A 21,429-nucleotide genomic window follows, 5' to 3' on the forward strand; every position below is an offset into this window, starting at 1 on the left:
TTGTCCTTACTTGATATGGGAAATTTCAATCTTTTCCTTATTAATTGGAACAATATAGAGAAAAAAAATCATTTCGGTAAAAATTTTAAAATCAACTAGATTTTTTTTTTTTTTTTATGTTGGATGCTCAGAAGACAAAAGAAGATATTTGTTGACATCAGACTTGAACTTCTGTAGACTGTAATTTTCAGGAAATACGTATGAAGGAAGGCTGTACCAGAAAAAGGCAGCTGAATGAATAAACAAGGAAGATGAAAAGTTGGTTCTGTGAGTTTAAAGTTGGACAATAAATGGACATTGACTGGTGGCAGCACGTGTTCCGACTTTTTTGAAAGTGAGAATGGGAATTATAGAAGCCAATTCAGAAGAACAGTGGCCATGGAGGTATCTGTAGAAAAGTCATGCAGCAGAAACAGTACGTCTATGGTACAGAGAGGGAAAAGACTCTGTTAGAGATGAGTCATTAATTAACCTAGTTGCCTTCTTCTGAATGGAATCTAGAAGCTCGAGAGAGGTATCTGCTGCTCCGCCCCAGATGGTGGCGCCTCCTTAGCCAGGTGGGCAGGAGCAGCAGTGCGTAGCACACGCTTCTTGATTAGACCAGGGTTCGAGCCCGTGACCACCAAATACGGAGGATGCGGAAAGGTCAGGGAATGACCACTGCATATCCCCGGAGCAATATGGCCTTAGTTGCTAATGCTCTTAAAAACCAAATAACATAACAAACCGCCCCAGATGTGGGAACAATATTCCACGGTAGGGTGGATTTGTGATTTGTACAGAGTGAACAGCTGTTTGGAAGAAAAGTAATGCCGATAGCGAAAGAGAAAACCACGTTGTTTAGATTGAGGAAGAAATATTTGTAATGTGCTTGTGCCAAGAGAGATTAGAAGTCAGGATAGTCCCTGAAAAAGATATATCATTTTACCTTAAAATCGAAGTGTCACCAAAGATAAGCATAGGAGCAGACGAATCCTTTTTGCAAGATATAAGACAGGACTGAGTTTTAGAAGGATTGAAATCAACTAAGTTGTCTTTGTCCCACTGGAGAATTACTTGGAGATTACCATTTAAGGAATTGGTAGTGGATATTCAAAAAGTTTAAGCTGATTGAGCAAGGTGAGGTTTCTCAAACTGGAAAGTGGAATGCAATGTGCTATCATCAGCAGAACTATGGATAGGATTTCTGGTCAGTGGAAGAAGGTCATTAATATACAAGAGGGAAAGAGTGGTGGGAAAGAACTGAACCTTGGGGGACACCGGCATTGGTGGAGAAGTTAGAAGACAGAGAGCCATCTACCATATCACCCTTAGTGAGCGGTCAGAGAGAAAACTGGATAACCATTTACAAAAAACAGTTGGCAAACCATAATGAAAGCTTGGTTAAAAGACCGTTATGCCAAACACGATCTAAAACCTTTGAGATGCAAGAGCGCAACTGCTTGAGTTTCACCAAACGTTTCCACTAAATTTGTCCATAGATGGGTAACATAAGCCTGAATATCACCAGTGGATCAACACTGATGGAATCCATACTGGCAATCATTGATCAGATGGAAAGTTTCCAGATAGTTTAAGAGTTGGCAGTTAATTGACTTCTCCATTACTTTAAATAAGAGTAGAAGTAAGTGCAATGAGATATATTGGATGGGAGGGATTTGTCACCCTTTTAAGGAACTGGCTGGATTATATATGAGCAAATTTCCAAGCAGAAGGGGAAAAACACCTTTGGAATAAGAAAGTGAAAAAAGCGGCAAAGAACAGGAGTAAGTTGAGGAGCACAGGTTTTGAGAACAAGTGGAGAAATACCATCAGAACCTGGAGCTTTCTTAGCATCAAGATTCGTCAAAATCCTTCTGACATCCTTTTGATGGAAGACCACAGGAGGCATTGAATGGAGCGTGTTGGGAATGGTGGGAGGTGTTTTCCCAAGATCATTAATACATGATTTGGAAGAAAAATGGAATGCTAGCAGGTCAGCTTTATCCTTGGCTGAAGTGACAATAGAACCATCTGGTTTTGACAGACGTGGGAGCAGAGATGGGCAAAAGTTGCTGCCAATAGCTTTGGCAGGTGATCAGAATGCTCGGCTACCATTAGGTCAAGAAGCAAGTTTTCTACTCTTAGCCTGTTCAGAATCTAGTTTGGACTGATTAATGAATGCTTTACAATTGTTGCGAGCTTTGGTGTTGGCAGAAAACGAAACTGAAAGAATTGGAAACAAACAAGCCAATTACGATATGCAAAATACTTCTCCTGAACAGCCTTAGCACATTTATTGGAAAATTAAGGTTTAGATAAAGGACCAGATTTTAAAGTGGAGTGTGGAATAAAGGCTTCCATTCCTACAACAATAATTTCACTGACACGTTCTGAGCGAAATTTGACATCAGGAGTTTTGAAACAGTAATCGGACCAAGGAAAAGAAGAAATCTCCCAGGTCATCCCATTTTGCATTCTTGTAATGCCAAACAAGACGAGGTTGGGAATAGCCATGAGATACAGGCTCCATTGGAGAAGAGACATTCACCAGGTTGTGATCTGAGGTGCCTAAAGGACCATTCACTTCGACCGTGTACTTAGAAGGGTTGTTTGTGAGAAAAAGATCAAGCGTTTTGGCTGTATGGTTAGGATTGTCCAGTATTCTGGTAGGTAAATGAACAATCTGTGTGAGGTCATTAGTAATTGCAAAAACCTCAGCATCCCGACCAGCTGGGTCTGTGTGACTAGAAAATGGAAGCCAGCAGGAGTTGTGAACATTGAAATCACCAAGGAAAATTACCTCACTGTTAGGAAAGTTGGACTGGAGTCCAACATTGTACTCCTTGACTTCCTCTTGCAACTTGCAAGAGGAAGTCAAGGAGTTCCAAGTGGGAGAACGGTAGAGACAACAGATGAATTTGACAGAACGTGGTAGAGAGATTTTAAGCCAGAGAAGATCGAAAAGAGAAGATTCCAAATTACCAAGTCTCTGACAGGGAATATCTGAACAGACATATGCACAAGTACCACCTTCGAGGCGAAAGGAATCATACAGCGAATAATTTGGGCAATTGAGATGAGCAGTGGTTGAATCAACAGATAACGAAGATTCTGTCAGAAAAAGTACATGGGTTTTGGTAGACTGTAAGTTGAAATGGACATCATTGAGATTAGAACCGAGACCACGACCACCTATATTTGTGAAATGAACGAGGAAGTGTTTGGGAGGTTTAGATCTCTTCACAGATAAGTTTGCTCTATTAGTTTGACAATTCATAGTGTATTCAATAGTAAGAAAAGGTCGAGGGGGACATGCTGTATGCACTAATGAAATTTTTGAATATGGCGTACACATGGCAAGAATATATCCAGCTCCCTGACATAACAATGAACTTGTTATGTCAGGGAGTAGAGGTAGCAAGATTATACACTAGCTGATCCAGAAGCCTCCTAGAGATTTACCAATAGGTTTGGTCCATTGTACTAACTAGTGGCCAGCCTGCAAACACCATTTTAGAGCTGTACCCTCGAAATGTAAGGAAGTTTGGATCTTGCCATGGTGTTCATCATAACCTCAAAAGACATCAATCATACTGCATGATGGAAGAGATGGAGAAGGGTTGACCGGAACTTAGCTCTAAAGACTAAACATGGGTTTCACCACTTCAAGTCTCCAATAAGCAAAATGGAGGTATTGCATCGGTTGATGAGAGTCATCTACTACCTAGTATTGCCTGGCAACACAGAGGGGCAGCACTCCTTCATGTGGTGTGGGCACTGCACCTGGACCCCTGCTTACATTGGCTCACACCTGGGTGGTTACACACAGTGTGCTTGCACATGGGGGGTGACACCTGGTGATGATGAATCACCTGCAATTTGTACCCAGGATTACTAACAGTCTCACCGGAGTGAAGGTGCAAGGAGAGGATTTGGCTGTCACAGACCATCCAGACTTCTCTGAAATTGGGTCCACTTGACTTGAGCGTCACCCGAGTACCAGTTCCATCAGCATTTTAGACTCCCAGGTAGCAAGTACAGCTTGTCTGGCATATCTGAGAGAATGTCTGTGACAACCTCGAGGACCATTGCTCTCTATACCAGTATGTTAGGAAAAGAATATTGTGGACATCATCGGCACATGTGATTATGATAGTATCGTAAGGTTGACAGTACAATAATCCTTAACGGAGAATGATCATATTGTTTGCTAAGGTGGTTGATCTTGAATCTTATTAACTGTATATATTTGCTATTTTATTTAAACATAAGGAATGATGCACAAAACATGTCTTCAAATTTTTGACTATTTATAATTTTCACAAGATTTTATAGGAAAGACTGTGTTACATCTGTATATTCCAAGGTCTTCTTGGAATGACAATTTGTTTATTTTTTTTAGAAAAGAAGAAATGCCATGAATCTTTTATTCCTTGTGGGAAAATTTTGTGCATTCCACGTCGGTATCAATGTGATGGGTTTCCAGACTGCCCTGGGAATGATGATGAATCACCTGCAATTTGTGGTTAGTTAATATTGTGTCATTTACTGTTGAAAACTTGAAGTTGCAGTTAACCTTGTGAGTTAATATTATGATGTGTCTGTATGTTCTGTACTCTCAAAAGTACCTGAACACCAAATATTTTTCAGTAAAATTGTCTGTTTATTCAGAAAGTTAACACATGGACATGCATTTTGCTCTAGTGACAGCTGTGATCCTCCTAGGAATACTTTTGACCAATTTACATTATTAGTTAATTAATATTTTCTCCACTCCTTGAAAACATGAGAAGTTCTGCATAAGTCAATAGGAATGTTTTAGCTTTGAACTGAAATGTCAGATTAATCTGACTTCCAGCCCATTTTAGTGGTATCCATGGGATTCAGTTAAGAACTGGGTAATAGCTAATCCTGTAGTGTCATTCTCTTTAAACCTTGGCTTTTCGTGGACCTGGAATGAAAAAATTCTCATTAGCAAGTACTATGAAATAAGATAAGTGTAAATCCAGTAAATATCTTTAATTATGAATACTTTGGAGCTTTCGAGACAATCGTGTCTCTTCTTCAACAGAGTTTAAACTTAACAGATACAGTGAGGCGTGTGAAGGCACGTTATTCAGTCATTAAACTGGCGTTCATTGTCGCCGCATATTTTTTCCATTTAGAGAAGTGCTGCTTATTTGTGGTGTAGCACCGTATATCTCAGTTCTATGTGCTGTGCTAAAGGGCACAAAAGCACAGTGAATATCTGTGAAAAGGTGTTAATTGTAGAGTATTTTTTACACTCATGGAAATATGTCGGTGGGCTAAGCATTAAAGCAGTTAAGCTGGCATACGAAAATAAGTTTTGAAACTACATTCAAAAAAACATACAGTACAGCTGATAGTGACAAATTTCTATCAAACTAGTAGTGTGCTGATATAAGATTCCTTTCCTACTTTATAAATTTAATGTGCTTAAGGATCTCACTTATAGTTGATTTTGTTTACTCTTTTATTCCCCTTTAAGAACCAGGTGGTACAACAGTAGTAGTTTGAATGAAGAGGGAGAAGCCAATATACTGTCCTCTTCAGAATAACAGTGATCTTTAAAATCCTAAAAATTGCATGTATACACCTATCTTTGTTTTCTGTAACTAATAATTATGTATTCTAAAGCCACTTGTTATTATCTATGAGCGTTGCTATTCAAAAGACACAGTAACTTATTACACAACTCGGCTAAACTGAAAAAGTCTTAACCTTGAATTTTCTCCTGAACAAACTGTCTATGTATTTAAAACACTGTGGCAGCCATTACTGGTCTAGCCATAAGAAAATTTATTACCAATAAAAAATACTTATACCTTAAAGACCAAAGAATCCTCTGCTGCCAAAACATAACATAAAACTCACCATTTGATCACCTATCCCTCCTGTAACTTCTTATGCAGTTAATTAAACTAAAACCACTTTATTTTAAAGATTTTGAGGAGCACAAAATTTCATGACCAGCACATTTAACGTCCGTCAGTAGACCACAGTATATATAGGATAATAAGAGGTGCTTAATACCATTCTAAATGTGTTATTAGTTACATGCATATTTACCAAGAATCCAAGTTCAGAAAAATAAAATTTAAGCCATCTTGCTTTGGTGTTGTTATGTGTGTAAAGAAAGACCTTCAGTAACATTATTAAGAAAATATGTCTGTGTAAATCAGACTACAAGATATGGCTGTTAAATAATGAGATTGTTGAAAATAAATATAATGAAATATTTCATACTTAATAAGTTACCTCCTTCAAAATCAAAATGATTGTCGTGGGCTTGCACGCGCACACACACGGATTTGTTTCTGGCCAGAAACTGGCAATAAGAGAGTATGTTGTGTGCTATTAGCCATTGTCTTGATGGAGCATCCAACCATCCTTCCACAATTCGAGTCTCTTCCTTCAAATTTTTCATGCAGCCTTGTCAGAACTTCAATGTAGTATGCTTGATTGACAGTTTGATTTGGTGGAATATATTCAACCTAATAATTCCTTTAATACCAAAGAAAACAAGAAGCATGGTTTTCATTTTTAATTTTGGCATTCTCGCTTTTTTTGGTCTGGGGGATTGTTTTGTCTTCCGTTGCACTGACTGTCCTTTAGTTTCTGGGTTGTGCTGGAAAAGCCAACTTTCGTTGCATGTAATTACAGTACTCAAAGTCTGGGTCTTCAGATTTTTCGAGTTTTCTCATTCTTTGAACTTCATTCAAAATGTTTGGCACCATCCTGGTACACACTTTTCTCGTGCCTAAATTTTCTGAGGGAAAGGTTGAAGGTCAACTGATGTGTCTTTGTTTCACAGGTAGCACTTGGTGTGTAATGGTTGCACATGCAGTCTCTTTATTTAACAGCCACACCTTGTATTTTAGGCATCATTATCTAATGTGGTTTTTAAGATTTTTTTTATACGTTTGCTTGTTTATTCACCGCAGCTTATGAACTGTGATGAATAATAATTCTAGTGCTCTTATTGCATTGGTTTCATAAATTGGCTTGATAATATACAATTCCCTACCATTAATATCTGGACACCTACCTTTAGACAAAAAAGGAGCTTTTATTGTGTCATTTAATATTTTGTGTTGAAATCTTTTGCTTTTATGACAGCCTTCAATCTTCGCAGCATGCTTTCAACCAGCTTTATATAAATGTCAGGTAATATGTTCCTCCACTCTGCCTTTAACACAGCCACCAGTTTGGCCTTGTTCTTTGGGCGACCTCAACGTGCACATACCTGATGATCAGATACATCCCAAAGATGCTCGATAGGGTTCAGATCAGAACTCTGGGCTGGCCAATCCAACTTTTCCACACCCATGTCCTCAAACAACTCTGTTACTACCGAAGCGCATGGCATGGCACGTTTTCTTGCTGATACAGGTATGGGCCTTCCCCGAAGTATAGCCATAATGTTGGAAGTGCATAATTGTCCAGGTTGTCCTGGTATTGCACAGCATTCATGGTTTTGTCAATAATGATTAATGGTCCCAAGCCAAACCATGAAAGCCCCATACCATGACACTGCCTCCACCAATCTTCATTGTTGGGAGGATACAATCAGGAAGGAACTGTTCCACTGGCATTCGCTACACTTAGGAATGGCCATCATATTGGTAGAGTGCAAATGTCGATTTATCTGTCCATAGGACTGTTTTCCACTGCTGTACAGTACAGTACAGGATTCACGCTCCTTACACCATAGGCACCTCCGTAGCCAGGTGGGAAGGAGCAGCAGTGCGTAGCACACGCTTCTTGATTAGACCGGGGTTTGAGCCCGTCACCACCAAATACAGAGGATGTGGAAAGGTCAGGGAATGACCACCGCATATCCCGGAGCAACATGGCCTTAGTTGCTAATGCTCCTAAAAACCAAATAACTAACTAACTAACCTTACACCATGTTAATCGGCGTCTAGCATTTGTTGAGGTGATCAGTGGCTTATGAATAGCTGCACAACCATTGTAATCGATATCATGGAGTGTCCTTTGTATTGTACTAGTGCTGACATTAGTCCCAATACTCTCACAGAGGGTTTGTGTGACTTGAGACAATGGCAAATTATGATTTGCATGCACAGTTCTTTGCAGAATTCTCTTCTCCCGTTATGTTAGTTTTCAGGGTTTACCAGGCTGTTTTTTTTTTTGGCAGATTCAGTCCCATTCCTTTTCCATTTGCATATGACGTCACTAACCGTTGACCTAGGGATCCCCAGAATGACTGTGATGTCTCATACAGAATGCTTCCTTATGTGGCATCCTACTATCATTCCACGTTGGAAGTCTTAATTCTGTTGAATGTGTCATCTTGCATGCCCACTTTTGAAATTGTCTGTTGGAAGCCCAGTGTGCATATTTATAGCAGGTTCTGTGATGTGTTGCATGCATAGGATCTGTTTCCCCATCCATGGAGGGGTGTCCAGATATTAATGGTAGGGCAGTGTAGATTAATTCTGTTTTGATATAAACTAAAGGAAGATTGAAAAATTGAACAATGAACATATGAATTAATCTATTAATCAAAGTTGCAATTCATTATCATAATAGCAGAATTAAAAGGTTATGCAAAATATACTGATTTATTCTCTCTCTCTCTCTCTCTCTTACACTCACACTGACACACATAAGCAATATCCTTTATTTTATAAAATATTTTATTTTCTAAAAAAATTATCTGTATATGTTATTTATTTGAAATTATTCTTTATATTTTTGCCTTTTTAATATTCATCTAGGGGAAAAGCCTTGTGAAGGAAAGATAATTTGTGATGATGGTCGCTGTATCCCTAGGCATATGTGCTGTGACCGTAAAATTGATAAAGATTGTCCTGTAATGCATTTGGTATCATGCTGCACAAAATATTTGCTAAAAGGTGAATTTCTCTTTAAATTTTTAAACACATTAAGTATTGTCTTTATTTGCATATATTGTATGCTTATACATATTAACATTGAACTACTGTTTTTTCACATAGATTTTTATCCTCCCCCTTCCTAAATCCCTATATTGCAGTCTTTCTTGGGTATTTTTGGTTTCATCTTATTAACTTTAAAAAGCATTTTGTCAGTGCAGTTTTTTTTTTTTGTTTGTTATTTTCAAATAACAGTTCTGAGAATCATTTTGTTCATCTGTTGGTATTCTTTCAGCATTTTTATTTTCTCTTCTTTTAACTCCTTTCTTTGTGAGAAACCCAAATTTTATTTCATATATTCTGATGATTTTAATTGTACAGCTTTCTTTAAATTAGGAATTGGATTTTCTGATTTGTAACACATCTGTGCAGAACTGTGTTTCTGATTTATTGATTTATCTTTGTTGTTTTGGGCTTCAGATCAATCTGATTCTCAGGTTGTCAACTACTCTGGTTCCATTCATGTTCTGAATTTCTGAGGGAGCAGCCATTTCCTGTGTTGTCCATGGTTAAATTTTTGGGTATCATTTTCGACTCGAAATGTATTTTTAAGAATAATTTTGCTAACACGAGAGTAAAACTTTTGAAGACATGCTGAAGTTTTGAAATCAATGTATATCAGAATATAAAACTAGTCTTGAAATATTTTCTTGTATATGTTTGATCTCTCCTGGCTTTTGGATCTACTATTTGGTCAATAGTAAAAGATCACATTACAGAAGTCGATACAGGATGCTTGGAAACATGGTCACTTGACTCAATACGGTGTATGATCCCCCTCCAACGGCTAAACAGGCCAGACACAATATAACCTTAGAGCCATTCTTCGGCTCGAATTTTGGATATTGAAGTAGCTCCCTGGAAATTTGGAATTGCTGGTTGTGGTTTCCAAGACAACCCTTTTAAAGAACCAAAGAACCCTCCTGGTCTTCTTTTGGTTAAAACAGTCCAAGATTTCCAGATAGTAAAATATATTGACAGGAGTTAAGAATATCATTAACCCCTGGGATTTCATACAATAGAAAATACCCAGGTAATCCTTGTTCAGCAAGCTTGTTCTTCACCTTTCACTGTCAGGAAACAAGAAAAGTAGCACCTATTAGCTTAAAATGAATTTCTTTAACTGGCTTTCAAGACTTCCTACTTTTGGTATTTTGTTTTCTATTTCCATGTCTAATCTTTTATCTTCATTATACACTGTTCCATATATACAAAATTATTAACTTGTTCCAAATTTTAGGATACTTAGTCCACAGTCTAATTTTCTCTCCCAGCTTTTATGGCTTCTGTTTTTGTATAATTAATTTTCCTATCAAATTGTCTACAAGCTTTAACTAATTTATTCACTGTTTATTTGAAGAGCTTGCAAGATATTGCTTTAACAAGCATAATAACATCAGCATACAGTAACGATCCAATTTTTATATATCCCACACTAAACTTTGTAAGTAAATTTTATTCTTGATTAAATGGTACATGAAAATAATAAAAAAAATGGCGATAAGCTTCAGCCTTCAAACTCATTTTCTACTGCTTCCTTCAGTCATCACTATTGATTTGCCATTTTTGTACAAAAATTTTACTCTCCTTAAAAGATTGTCTTGGTTCCATTTTTCTTTTTCTTTTTTTTTCTTTTTTGGAAGAACAGATTTCTAGTATCATTTTTTTTTTTTCATGATCAGAATATCATGAATACAGGTTCTTATGTTCCCATAATTTTTCTGAAATTTGTAAATTCGGTGCAGCTATTTTTTTCCTAGCATCCCTTATTTACCCAAAAACTTGACTGTTCTTCCATCTTTATTAAACATTTCTTTAACCGAAAACCTGACTTCTTCTTGAGGAAGAACATTTGGGTTGTTTTCATAATCAACAACACTTCTAACACTCTTCTCTAAGATATTCGCATATATTTTACCTAGTGCATTAAGAAGTGAAATTCCTAAACTAATTATTAAAGAAATAATCCTCTTTAGTGCCATTTAATTGTGGTAAAACAAATTTCCAGTATATATGATAATTATTTTTGTTTTCTTTTTATCAGCAAAAATTTCAACATGATATATAATACCAAGAATTACAATGTGATATGTTTTTAACATTTTTTTTAGCAAGGATTGTGTTTTATTTCATGAGATATTAAATTTTACATTAACAGTTCTTTTTTGATTTACCTATGCTTAGTGATCACTGAATTGTGACCACTCTATCCATAATGAACTATGCTGCATGCTTGCAGTATAAAAAGCTGAACAGCTCTGTACTCTAGAGAAATGATAAAGTAGCAGTTATGGGACATAATAAAGATATCATGGAGTTTCAAAAGGACATGATTGTGGGAGCTTGTGCATTGGGTGCCTCCATATTGGAAGCACCCAATGAACATTCAGCCCATAGAATGAGCTGATCTTGTACAGGATGATCAGCAGGTCACTGTGTAACAGTTGACATTGCAGTATGATATGGAGAATGCAAGAACAGTATCCCAAATGATAGTGCACCACACAGTCATACGTATGGGGTTTTACAGCATATGACCCAAAAGAGATCCTCTCCTCACTACAGCTCATCATCAGGGGCAAATGCTTGGTGTCAACAACATGCTGGTTGGACATTGGAAGACTAGAAACAAGTGTACTGGTTGGATGAGTCCAAATACCTGATGCAACATGCCAACAGATGCCTTTATATATGGCAGAAGCAACATGAGTCCAGGACCCATTGTGCATGGTGCCCACTATGTTGCATTTTTCCCAGACAGAAACGGGATCTTCCAAGATGATAATGTGCCGTGTCATTGGGCCTGCATTGTGCGTGAGTGGTTCCAGGAACACATTGAAGATATCACCCATCTTGATTGGCCCCCCAAATTCACCTAACCTCAATCTAATTGAACACCTGTGGAATGTTTTGGAATGGGAAGTGAGCCATATGGACATGCAACTGTCATCTATTCCTGCACTGAGTAAAACCTTGCAGGCAGCATGGTTACAGATCCCTATGGACATCTTTGGACTTTATTTATTATTATTATTGTTCTTATATTATTTCTCCGATTGGGGGTTCCACCTCGTGCCTGGTGTTTCTGTTGGTTGAGTCTGACTATCCTACAGGTGTTCAGGATTGCAGCTTTCTGGAGTTCCTTGTAGGTGTTCTCTGGGAGACCTATTGCTGCTAGGCTGCTATGTAGAGTCTTTGGCACTGTACCGGTGGTTGACATAATGATAGGGATGGTCAATACTTCTTGCATATACCACATCTCCTTGACCTCATATCTCAGGTTCATGTACTTCCTAATTTTTTCCTCATGGGTTTTCTGGACATATTGCTAGTGTTGGGCACCGCTATGTCAATCAGGTAGGTAGCCTTTTCCATCTTGTCCACAAGGGTTATGTCTGGTCTGTTGTGCGGGGGCAGTCTTATCAGTTATTATTATGGTGCGGTCCCAGTACAGCTTGTGGGTTGGGGTCTCTAGTACTGCCTGGGGTTCATACTTGTAGTACGGTACACTTCCTTTGATCAACTGGTATTTCCTTGCTAGCTTCTGATGTATTATCCTGGCTACCTGGTCATGTCTATGAGTGTACTCAGTCTGGGTAATCACCTTGCACCCCGCGGTGATGTGTTGGATCTTTTCTGAGGCCAAGTGGCATCGTCGACATGTGTCATCTGACATTCCAGGCTCCTTTGCAATGTATTTCTATAGTTTCTGGTGTTGATTACCTGGTCTTGGATGGCCAGCATGAATCCTTCAGTCTCAGGGAAGAGTGTTCCACTTGTGAACCATACATTGGAAGCAATGTTATCGATGTGATCTTGATGGAAGTCATTGTAGTGTCTGCCATGGAGTATCTTCTTTGCCCATCTTTCTAACCTTGTTTCTTGTGTCGTCTGGGTGGGAGGGGAGTTCTTCGCTTAGGTCGAGTCGGGTATGCCACTTATCTATCTTCCTTATGGCCTGGTGGAGTGGTGCCGTGTTGTTCTCAAAGTAATCCTTCAGGTTAACTATTGCTGTTTTCTGTTGCTCTATCAGGCCCCTTCCTCACTCTTTCCAAGCTATTGTTAGTCTCTCCACTGCTGACTTCAGGTAGTGTTGGCGGCTCTTGGTCATCATTGCCCTTGTCTTTCGCATGATATCTTCTAGCTCGGTGTTAGTCCAATTTATGACCCCAAAGGTGTATACTGGAGCTGCATAGGTGTTTATGGCTTTAACTGTGTTCCCTCTGTTCAATTTTGCTTTCAGCGGGCTTCTGAGTCTCTGATGATATTTTTCGGTCAGGCACTTATTGATTTCCTTGTGCTCTAACTTTGTCAGTCTCTCCTTCTGTCATAGCTTCAATCTCTTTACCAGTCAGCAGCTAGTAGTTTCAGCCAACTAATTTTCCCTGGTGCAGTGTGTGGGTCTTGTATTTGTCTAGATCAAATAACATCCTAATGTCCTTGCTGAATTCTTCAGTGATCCGGAGTAGTTGCTGGAGTTGCTTCTCGGTTGCCACGTAGAGCTTGATGTGATCTGTGTACGTTGTCACGTGGGTGAGGGTGTACAGGTTCTTTCTTCCTTCTTTGAAGTTATATCCATACTTGCTGCCGTTAAGCATGGTGGATAGCGGGTTGAGTGCTAGACAGAACCGCAGTGGGCTCAGAGCATCTCCCTGAAAGACTCCTCTTCTAATGGGGATTGGTCTGGTTGTGATGTTCTCAACCTTAATGACAGTACTCCATTTTGCCATTGTTGCTCCTAGGAAGTTTGTCACTATTGGATTGACCTTGTAGATCTTCAGGGTCTCTATTAGCCAGCTATGAGGTACGGAGTCGAAGGCCTTGCGGTAATTGATGTAGGCAGTGTATAGGTTGCGGTGCTTCTTGTAGGCTTGCTCCATAACTGCAGCATCTATGGTTAATTGCTCCTTGCATCCTTTGCTCCTCCACTTGCATCCTTTCTGCTAGGTCAGGGAATGACCACTGCATATCCCCAGAGCAATATGGCCTTAGTTGCTAATGCTCCTAAAAACCAAATAACAACAACAACAACATCCTTTCTGCTGTTCGGCCATTGTATTCTGACTCTCTAAGTGGTTTGATATCTTCTTGATTATGCAGCTGGTCAGGATCTTGTACATTGTTGGGATGCAGGTGATGGGCCTGTATTTCGCCAGGTTCCTTGTATCTTCATCTTTAGGCTTCAGATATGTGATTCCTTCAGTGAGAAACTTCAGGATTGTCTCCGGTGCCTTATCATTCAAGTGAACTGCTCTGCTAGGTGTGTGTGTGTGTAGGTGAGCTTCTTGTACCGGTAGTTGTGGATGTTATCAGTTCCTGGGGTTCGCTAGTTGTGGGTGTTCCTGATCAACTGTTTTACTTCTTCTCGAATCTCCCACTCTCTCATTTCTTGTATATCCTTGGTTTTCTTCCATTCTACTTGTATTCAGGGTGCTCTGCTGTTATGTCTTACTTCACTGCTCCAGATAATTCCCCAGAACTCATTATTATTATTATTATTAGCCATATGGTGCAAGGAAGCCTGAGACTTATGCTGCACCAGCCAAAAAAATTTTTCTGAGTTACCCTGAGAGAGAGAGAGAGAGAAGTAGAAGGAAATCACCACCAAGAAAGTGAAGAATGATGATATTCAGCTCAGGACCCTGGGTGTGCCAAGCCCATGCTCACAAGATGTTGAGCCTCTGGGGCTAAATCTAAAGGAATTAATGCTCAGGTGAATAATGGCTGTTATCCGTGCAAATGGTGGCCGTATTTGGTAGGTGGTCACAATTCAGCATTCACTGAGTGCATATTCAGTACTATTTATTCCCGACCGGGCTAGCCGGGTGGGTAAAGTTCCTGCCTGGCAACCCAAAGGTCGCGGGTTCGAATCCCGCCTTGGGCTTGGATCGAAGTACTGCAAAAACCTTGGGAGGTGCATTATGGCCACAGAAGCCGATGCACCAACAACTACCAAAAAAAAAAAAAAAAAAAAAGTACTATTTACTGACATGTATAAAAGAAGTGACTACCATATATTTCTGTCAAGTACTTTTATAAGCCTGATAAAGCCCGAGCTTCTTGAAAGGGTGCAAAGACAGGTAACTCGCCTGGTGAGATCGTCAAAGGACTTCCTTATGAAGAAAGACTTCAAAATGTGGGTTGCAGAGTTTGGAAACTAGACACCTTAGAGGAGATTTGATGAGGTATCAGCAAAATGAATGAGGTTGAAATTTTCAAGTTTATAAATGATGCTAGAACTAGGGGACATAAATTCAAGTTACGGGGGCAAATGTTTAGATTGGACTGTAAGAAGTTTTATTTTAGCCAGCGAGTTATAAATTACTGGAATAAGTTGCCTACATGGGTGGTAGAGGCTGACAGTTTGGGGAAATTCAAAGGACATCTGGATAATACCTTTGGGTGAGGGAAACGCATAGGATGATAGGTTTAATTTCCTTTTCTTTTATTAATAATTAGTTGGTTTTTTTATCATTGTTTTATTCAGGTTTTTATTTTTTTGGCTGGTGCAGCATAAGCCATGGGCTTTCTTGCACCATGCAGCCATTACTAACATTAATACTAATACTAAACATTTTATGTTATTACTGAATATTTATATATTTAATATGAAGCTAATTAATTTTTTTATCCATCACTGAACATGGATTTTGTTCTCATCCTGTCTTGTCCTTTCGGAATTGTAGTTTTATTTCTTGTATATAGTGAATGGTATAAAAAGCTAAAAGTTTTTATTTATTTTTTTCTTACATTCTATTTATTGTAAAATAAGACTTTTAGTTTACCCAAAGAATAATTTTATTTTATCTTTAATTTTATTAGAGGGATCAGAATCTTCAGTGTCTCCTTTACAACGGCATCATTACAGTGACATAAACTTTCTTCAGTCAACTATATACACAATAGTTAGTTGTGCTATTGCATTCATATTTATTACCACTATAATGGTAGTTGCTATATGTCGCATACATCTTCGTCGCTCAGTTATGTCTCTTCATGCTACCAGACATCCAAGATCAACAGACAGAAGGTGGTTGTGGCCATGGCCCTGGTATCAGTCTCATATGGAAAATAGACGACAAAGAACAGTAAGTAACAGCTAAAACCTTTTTTTTTTTTGTTTATGCAATGAAAAAATGAGCAATCTGATTTTTTTTTTTTTTTTTTCTTTAATTTTTAAGAATGACAAGATTGTTCTAGAGTGAATGAATAAAAAAGAAGAAGAATAGTTATTTCAATAAGTTGGGAGTTGTATTGTGACTAGATGCTAGATGAATACTCTGATTTAGAGAAAAGTGGTGGAATTAGCAATTGTAATTCATACATGGAAGTAACTGTAGAAAATGATATACATTACAAACAGATTGTTTTGGTAGGAAGTGAAATATATGAAAGCAGAGTCCACTGATTTATCCAATTACCCTCTTTTGAACAGAGATGAAGGTGGGAGCTTTGGAAGAATCTCCACATGTGGGAACAGTAGTTTCTCAATTAAAATGGCTGCCAAGGAAAAACAACACTGTAAGAAAAAGAAAATAACTTGGTTTATTAGATATAAACAAATTTATTGTCTAATTCACTTTGTAGCCAAAAGCTATCAAAGTATTCAGTAGTAAGAAAAGGTGGGGGGACATGCTGTATGAAGTAATGAAATTTTTGGATATGGCTTACAGTGCTGATGGGATTCTTCCTCTTGCTCAGAATAATCACCTGAGAGGGCACGAATTCAAATTAAGGAAAGACAGATGTAGGATAGATGTGCAGAAATTTGCCTTTAGCCAGTAGGTGGTTGGTTGGTGGAACAGACTTCCATCCCTTATCGTAGAAGTTGATAGCCTAAATAAATTTAAGGCTCAGCTGGACAGGTATTTCGAACGAACGGAGGGGTGAAGTGGAAGTGGGTTTTTTTTTTGGCTGATGCTGCATAAGCTTGCTTTCTTGCATCATATGCCTCTACTAATGCTAATGCTAATTACTCTCTTTGTTCGACTTTTTTAATTTTTAAAGTTGCTCAAATAGAGAATTAATTGCATGTTAGCTACACTACTATAATGTAGGTAATTACCAGTAATTACCAGAAAGGGTAATTACCATACTGGTAATTACCCTTTCAAATGCCCCTCATATATTATAAATATTTTATGAGGGGCATTTGAAAAGTTTCTGGCTTATGATATACTTCCTTCATCATGCCTTTACTTGATAAAAAATAAAATCTTTATTATACTATGCAGTAATTGTACAGTTAATAAATTGCATGAAATAGTTTTATAAATTTTTGATGCTCTTTTTGTGTCTTTTTTATGTCTTGTGCTGGATCTTATTATAGGATTAAATGATTATTTATTTTAATCTTGTTATTCCTTCAGAATACACCTTCATGGACTGATGATTCTGAAATTACACACTTGAGAAATGAAGACAGACTTATTGATGCTTACCAGAGACTACCACTTGCATCATATCCTTCAGCTTTCTCTTCACATGGTGGTTTCATTGTGACATACAGTAATAGTGATGGTGTTCGGAGAGTGGAATGCCTTCCCAAACCACCTCCTTATTCAGAAAACACTCCTTCAACCACAAATGGACCGCCCCCACCGTACAGAAGTGTTGATGACTTGCCAGCAGCTAATCAAGGTTCAACTCCATCTTTGCAGAATGAATCAGAAGAAAATTCTACATCTGTACAAACCTCATATCCTGTGTTTCCACAAGGAGAAAACTCATCTTCGGATGGAAAGGTTTGTTTTTTTTTTGTTTTTTTTCTTTAAACTAAACTATACAAATAATGTTTAAATTGTGCAGTCAGCATCATGTTAGATTAGCATTAGTACTTGTCTCTTTTAACAAAAATTATAAAAATATACACTGAGTGGCCACTTTATTTGATACACCTACCTAAGAGTAGGTCCATCTTTAGCCCCAGAATAATCTGGATTTATCATGCCATGGACTCAGTGAGGTGTGAAAAGCACACCACAGGGATGTTTGTCTATGTTGACTGAATTGCTTCCCACAACTGGGTACAAATTGGATGGTTGTGGATCTCTACTTGAAGAGTTAATTCCACCTCAACTCATAGGTCTCAATAGTATTGAGATCTGGTGACTGGGAAGGCCACTGCAGTAGGCTGAATTAACTCTCATGTTCCTGGAACCAGTTCTGTTCAGTTCTGGTCTTGTGACATGGGGCATTACCTTGTTGGAAAAACCCATCCACAGATGGATGCACTGCATCTACAAATGGATGAAACTAGTCAGAAACAATTTCCAGATTACCTTTGGCATCTAAATGTTGGATGCTGGAAATCAGGTAATCAAGGGATGAGAAATCAAGGTATGAAGTTATGAGGAATGTTTTTGTTGTGCCCACATGCACTACAAAAAACATTCCTCATAGCTTTGCACTAGCCTATGTTGTTGGCACCAGGATGCCCCATGGACTCGTGCTGTTTTTGCCACATTCTGGTCCTTACATCAGCATGAAACAGTAAAAGGGAATGAGATTTGTCAGACCAGGCAACATTGTTTTCAGTCCTCCGATGTTCAGTGTTGGTGTTCCTGATGAGCACATTGTAACTGTACTTTGCTTTTTTGTTGATAGGAGTAGAACCTGTTTCAGTTGTTGGCTGCAATCCCCCTATACTTTGACAAGGTACAATGAGTTGTGCATTCTGAAATGCCTCTTTGGTTACCACCTTTGTACTGTGTTGCTATTTGACGTGAACGTAGCCTTTTTGTTACTCTGCACAAGTCTTGTCAGCCTCTGTTGACCTCTTGCATTAATGAGCTGTTTCTGGCTACAGGATTGGTGTTGGTAAGATGTTATTTGGTTATGGACCAATCTCAGTACACCTGAGACAGTCAAGTGTGAACCCTCCCCCCACAGGATTGTTTCCCAAATACTTATACTGGTGCATTCATTTGAACACTAAATTAAGCACATCACATCCCTATGTAGTATCTGCTCACCTGCTTTATATTGCATTGCATAAACATGATGCTTTTACTGAAGGAGTGCTCTCTTTCTTAAAAAGGATGGATGTACCTAAGAAAGTGGCCACTCAGTGTGAAATACAATATTTTTATTCCTAATTTAGGGACATTTATCTGTCCTTTAATATCAATTTATTTTCAAAAATAAAAGGAGTGAATGGGTAGAAAAGTAAAACATCTGAAACTACCTATTTATTACATAAGAAAACAGAGCAGTAAGTAGTTTTTTCCTTTGGTTTTTTTGTCCAGCAAACAGACAAATTGGTCATATAATACACTCAGTTTATAGACACAATATACTGATATCTCTCATAGCCTTAGTTGCTTTAGCAATTCATGGTGCAGTAAGTTTTATATCAAGTGACAGATGGCTTGGATGTTACAAAAAATGTCATGGTATTCATATATTAAGTATTAGTGGGGAGAGATTATCTGCTGATCAGCCCACTGGTCAAAAATTTTTATAGATTTAAAGTTATTTATCAACAGAGAAAAATTAACTGCAGAACAACTCTACAATAGACAAACTATAAGGTCTGAATTATAAGATGATACCTACAAAAACAATGCCAGAAAAATAATAAATAAAAGCAGAGCATTGTAGTACCAGGATACAAAAAATCCAAATAGAGAATTGTGATCACTGTCCTGCAGCAGTGCAACTGGAACTCACAAATTGCTCTTTTTTTTTGTTCTTATTAGTATTAGTAATGGCCATATGGTGCAAGGAAGCCTAAGGCTCATGCTGCAACAGTGGTACACCATGCTGCACCACTTTTTGGTAAATGAACTAATTCTAGAGCTTTTAAAAATATAAATTGTTCATCTTTACCAATGTACTATTACTCACAAAAATCATCATGGATGTTGATTTTTTCATGAATACCTTCTGTGAAGAAATTAAAGAAAATAAACTTACCTGAGATTGCTCGTCTCTTTCAGGATAACCTTCCTTTACATTCCAGTTTTGAGGAACTTAAAAGAAGTGGTCATAAAGGCCATGTTTTAATAACCACTGAATGTAATGCCTTTGATCCAGCCAGTGGATCAAGAGATTCTAGAAATGTCTAAAGAGATTATATAGGTGAATGTTTTTTATTCTTCAGTTTTATAAAAAATATAGAAGACATGAGTATAGATCTTATAAAATTGTTAAAAGTTATCAACATGAAAGACATGTTTACAATATAACACTAGCATGGGAACAAAATTCCAAGATTAAAATTTACTAAATCTTGTAGAAAACTTTGTCCTGAGGTTGATAATACTAATGAAAATCCTGAATTACAAGAAGATAATGACAAGAAGAAGATAGTTAATAACTGATTTCAAGCAAATTGAGGATTTAAATATTAAGAAGAGATTTAACCAAATCCATAGTCAAAAGCTATCTGCAGTCAGAAACAGCGTCTCCATAGCCAGGTGGGCAGGAGCAGCAGTTCGTAGCACACACGCTTCTTGATTAGACCAGGGTTTGAGCCCATGACCACCAAATATGGAGGATGCGGAAAGGGCAGGGAATGACCACCGCATACCCTCGGAGCAATGTGGCCTTAGTTGCTAATGCTCCTAAAAACCAAAAAACAATGAACAAGCAGTCAGAAACATCCTGGATGCATTATGTTGAACAACAGTCAATGATGTTTGTTTGTTTGTTATTTGGTTTTTAGGAGCATTAGCAACTAAGGCCATATTGCTCCGGGATATGCGGTGGTCATTCCCTGACCTTTCCACATCCTCCGTATTTGGTGGTGACGGGCTCGAACCCCGGTCTAATCAAGAAGCGTGTGCTACACACTGCTGCTCCTTCCCACCTGGCTACGGAGGCGCCAGTCAATGATGTGATGTTTATAAAAAAAAAAATGGAGGGACTGTGCTGGAAAATGTCACGTTTCATCGTCTAAACAGATAAAAATGACTGATTTTATGTAAATGAACATAAATACGTATATACTTATTCCTGACCTCAGAACACACTCTGATCACATTATATACTTTTTTTGTTTCCCTACTTTAACATTTTTTTTTTTTTTTTTTTAATTAACTGGCCAACTACCAATTCTGAATCACATCAGCTATGAGGGCTTCTACTGTATTACCTACTGTCCAGAGGATTTGCAATTGCTGCTGTCCTCTTCAACAAACATCCAAATCCAAAAATGTTTCAATGATTCATTTGAAATGAATCATTTGATTCGTTTCAAATGAATATGATTTTCAATTTGATTCATTTCAAAATGAATCAAATGATTCAATTACACAAATAAGCAGGAGAAAAATAACAATGGACTATGATGCTAACTTTACTTTATATGCATTTATTTTGATTGAATATTTTTCGTTTTAATTAGTTGTTCTGTTTATAATTACCTTTACTATTATTGGAATTTTTATTTATATGTTTTCATTTTTTTACAGGCAGCCAAATGATTTAAAGAAAAGTATGAAATGCTTTCTTTGATTTTGTAAATATCTATTTAATTTTGGACTTCTGGTGGTAAACAATG

At 37.9% G+C, this 21,429-nt stretch overlaps 1 protein-coding gene across 1 annotated transcript; it reads left to right on the plus strand.

Annotated features, from left to right (window-relative positions):
• Positions 1–4,359: 4,359 nt before the first annotated feature.
• LOC150079932 (uncharacterized) lies at positions 4,360–21,429 on the plus strand. Its single transcript, XM_090383280.1, has 5 exons — positions 4,360–4,507; positions 8,748–8,885; positions 15,747–16,012; positions 17,294–17,668; positions 21,341–21,429. The coding sequence occupies exons 1-5, from the start codon at positions 4,360–4,362 to the stop codon at positions 21,350–21,352; spliced, it is 939 nt and encodes a 312-aa protein (XP_090239406.1). The 3' UTR covers positions 21,353–21,429.

The sequence above is a fragment of the Mastigoproctus giganteus genome, chromosome 10 (assembly GCF_048544385.1).
Source record: "Mastigoproctus giganteus isolate SK-2022 chromosome 10, ASM4854438v1, whole genome shotgun sequence".
NCBI lineage: Eukaryota > Metazoa > Arthropoda > Arachnida > Uropygi > Thelyphonidae > Mastigoproctus > Mastigoproctus giganteus.

Bases quoted from the DNA above. Each gene is read 5' to 3' on its own strand.
- LOC150079932 (XM_090383280.1), top strand. From the start codon at position 4,360: ATGACAATTTGTTTATTTTTTTTAGAAAAGAAGAAATGCCATGAATCT. The intron at 4,508-8,747 runs GTTAGTTAATAT...ATATTCATCTAG, and splicing joins TGAATCACCTGCAATTTGTG to GGGAAAAGCCTTGTGAAGGA. The intron at 16,013-17,293 runs GTAAGTAACAGC...TTATTCCTTCAG, and splicing joins AAAATAGACGACAAAGAACA to AATACACCTTCATGGACTGA.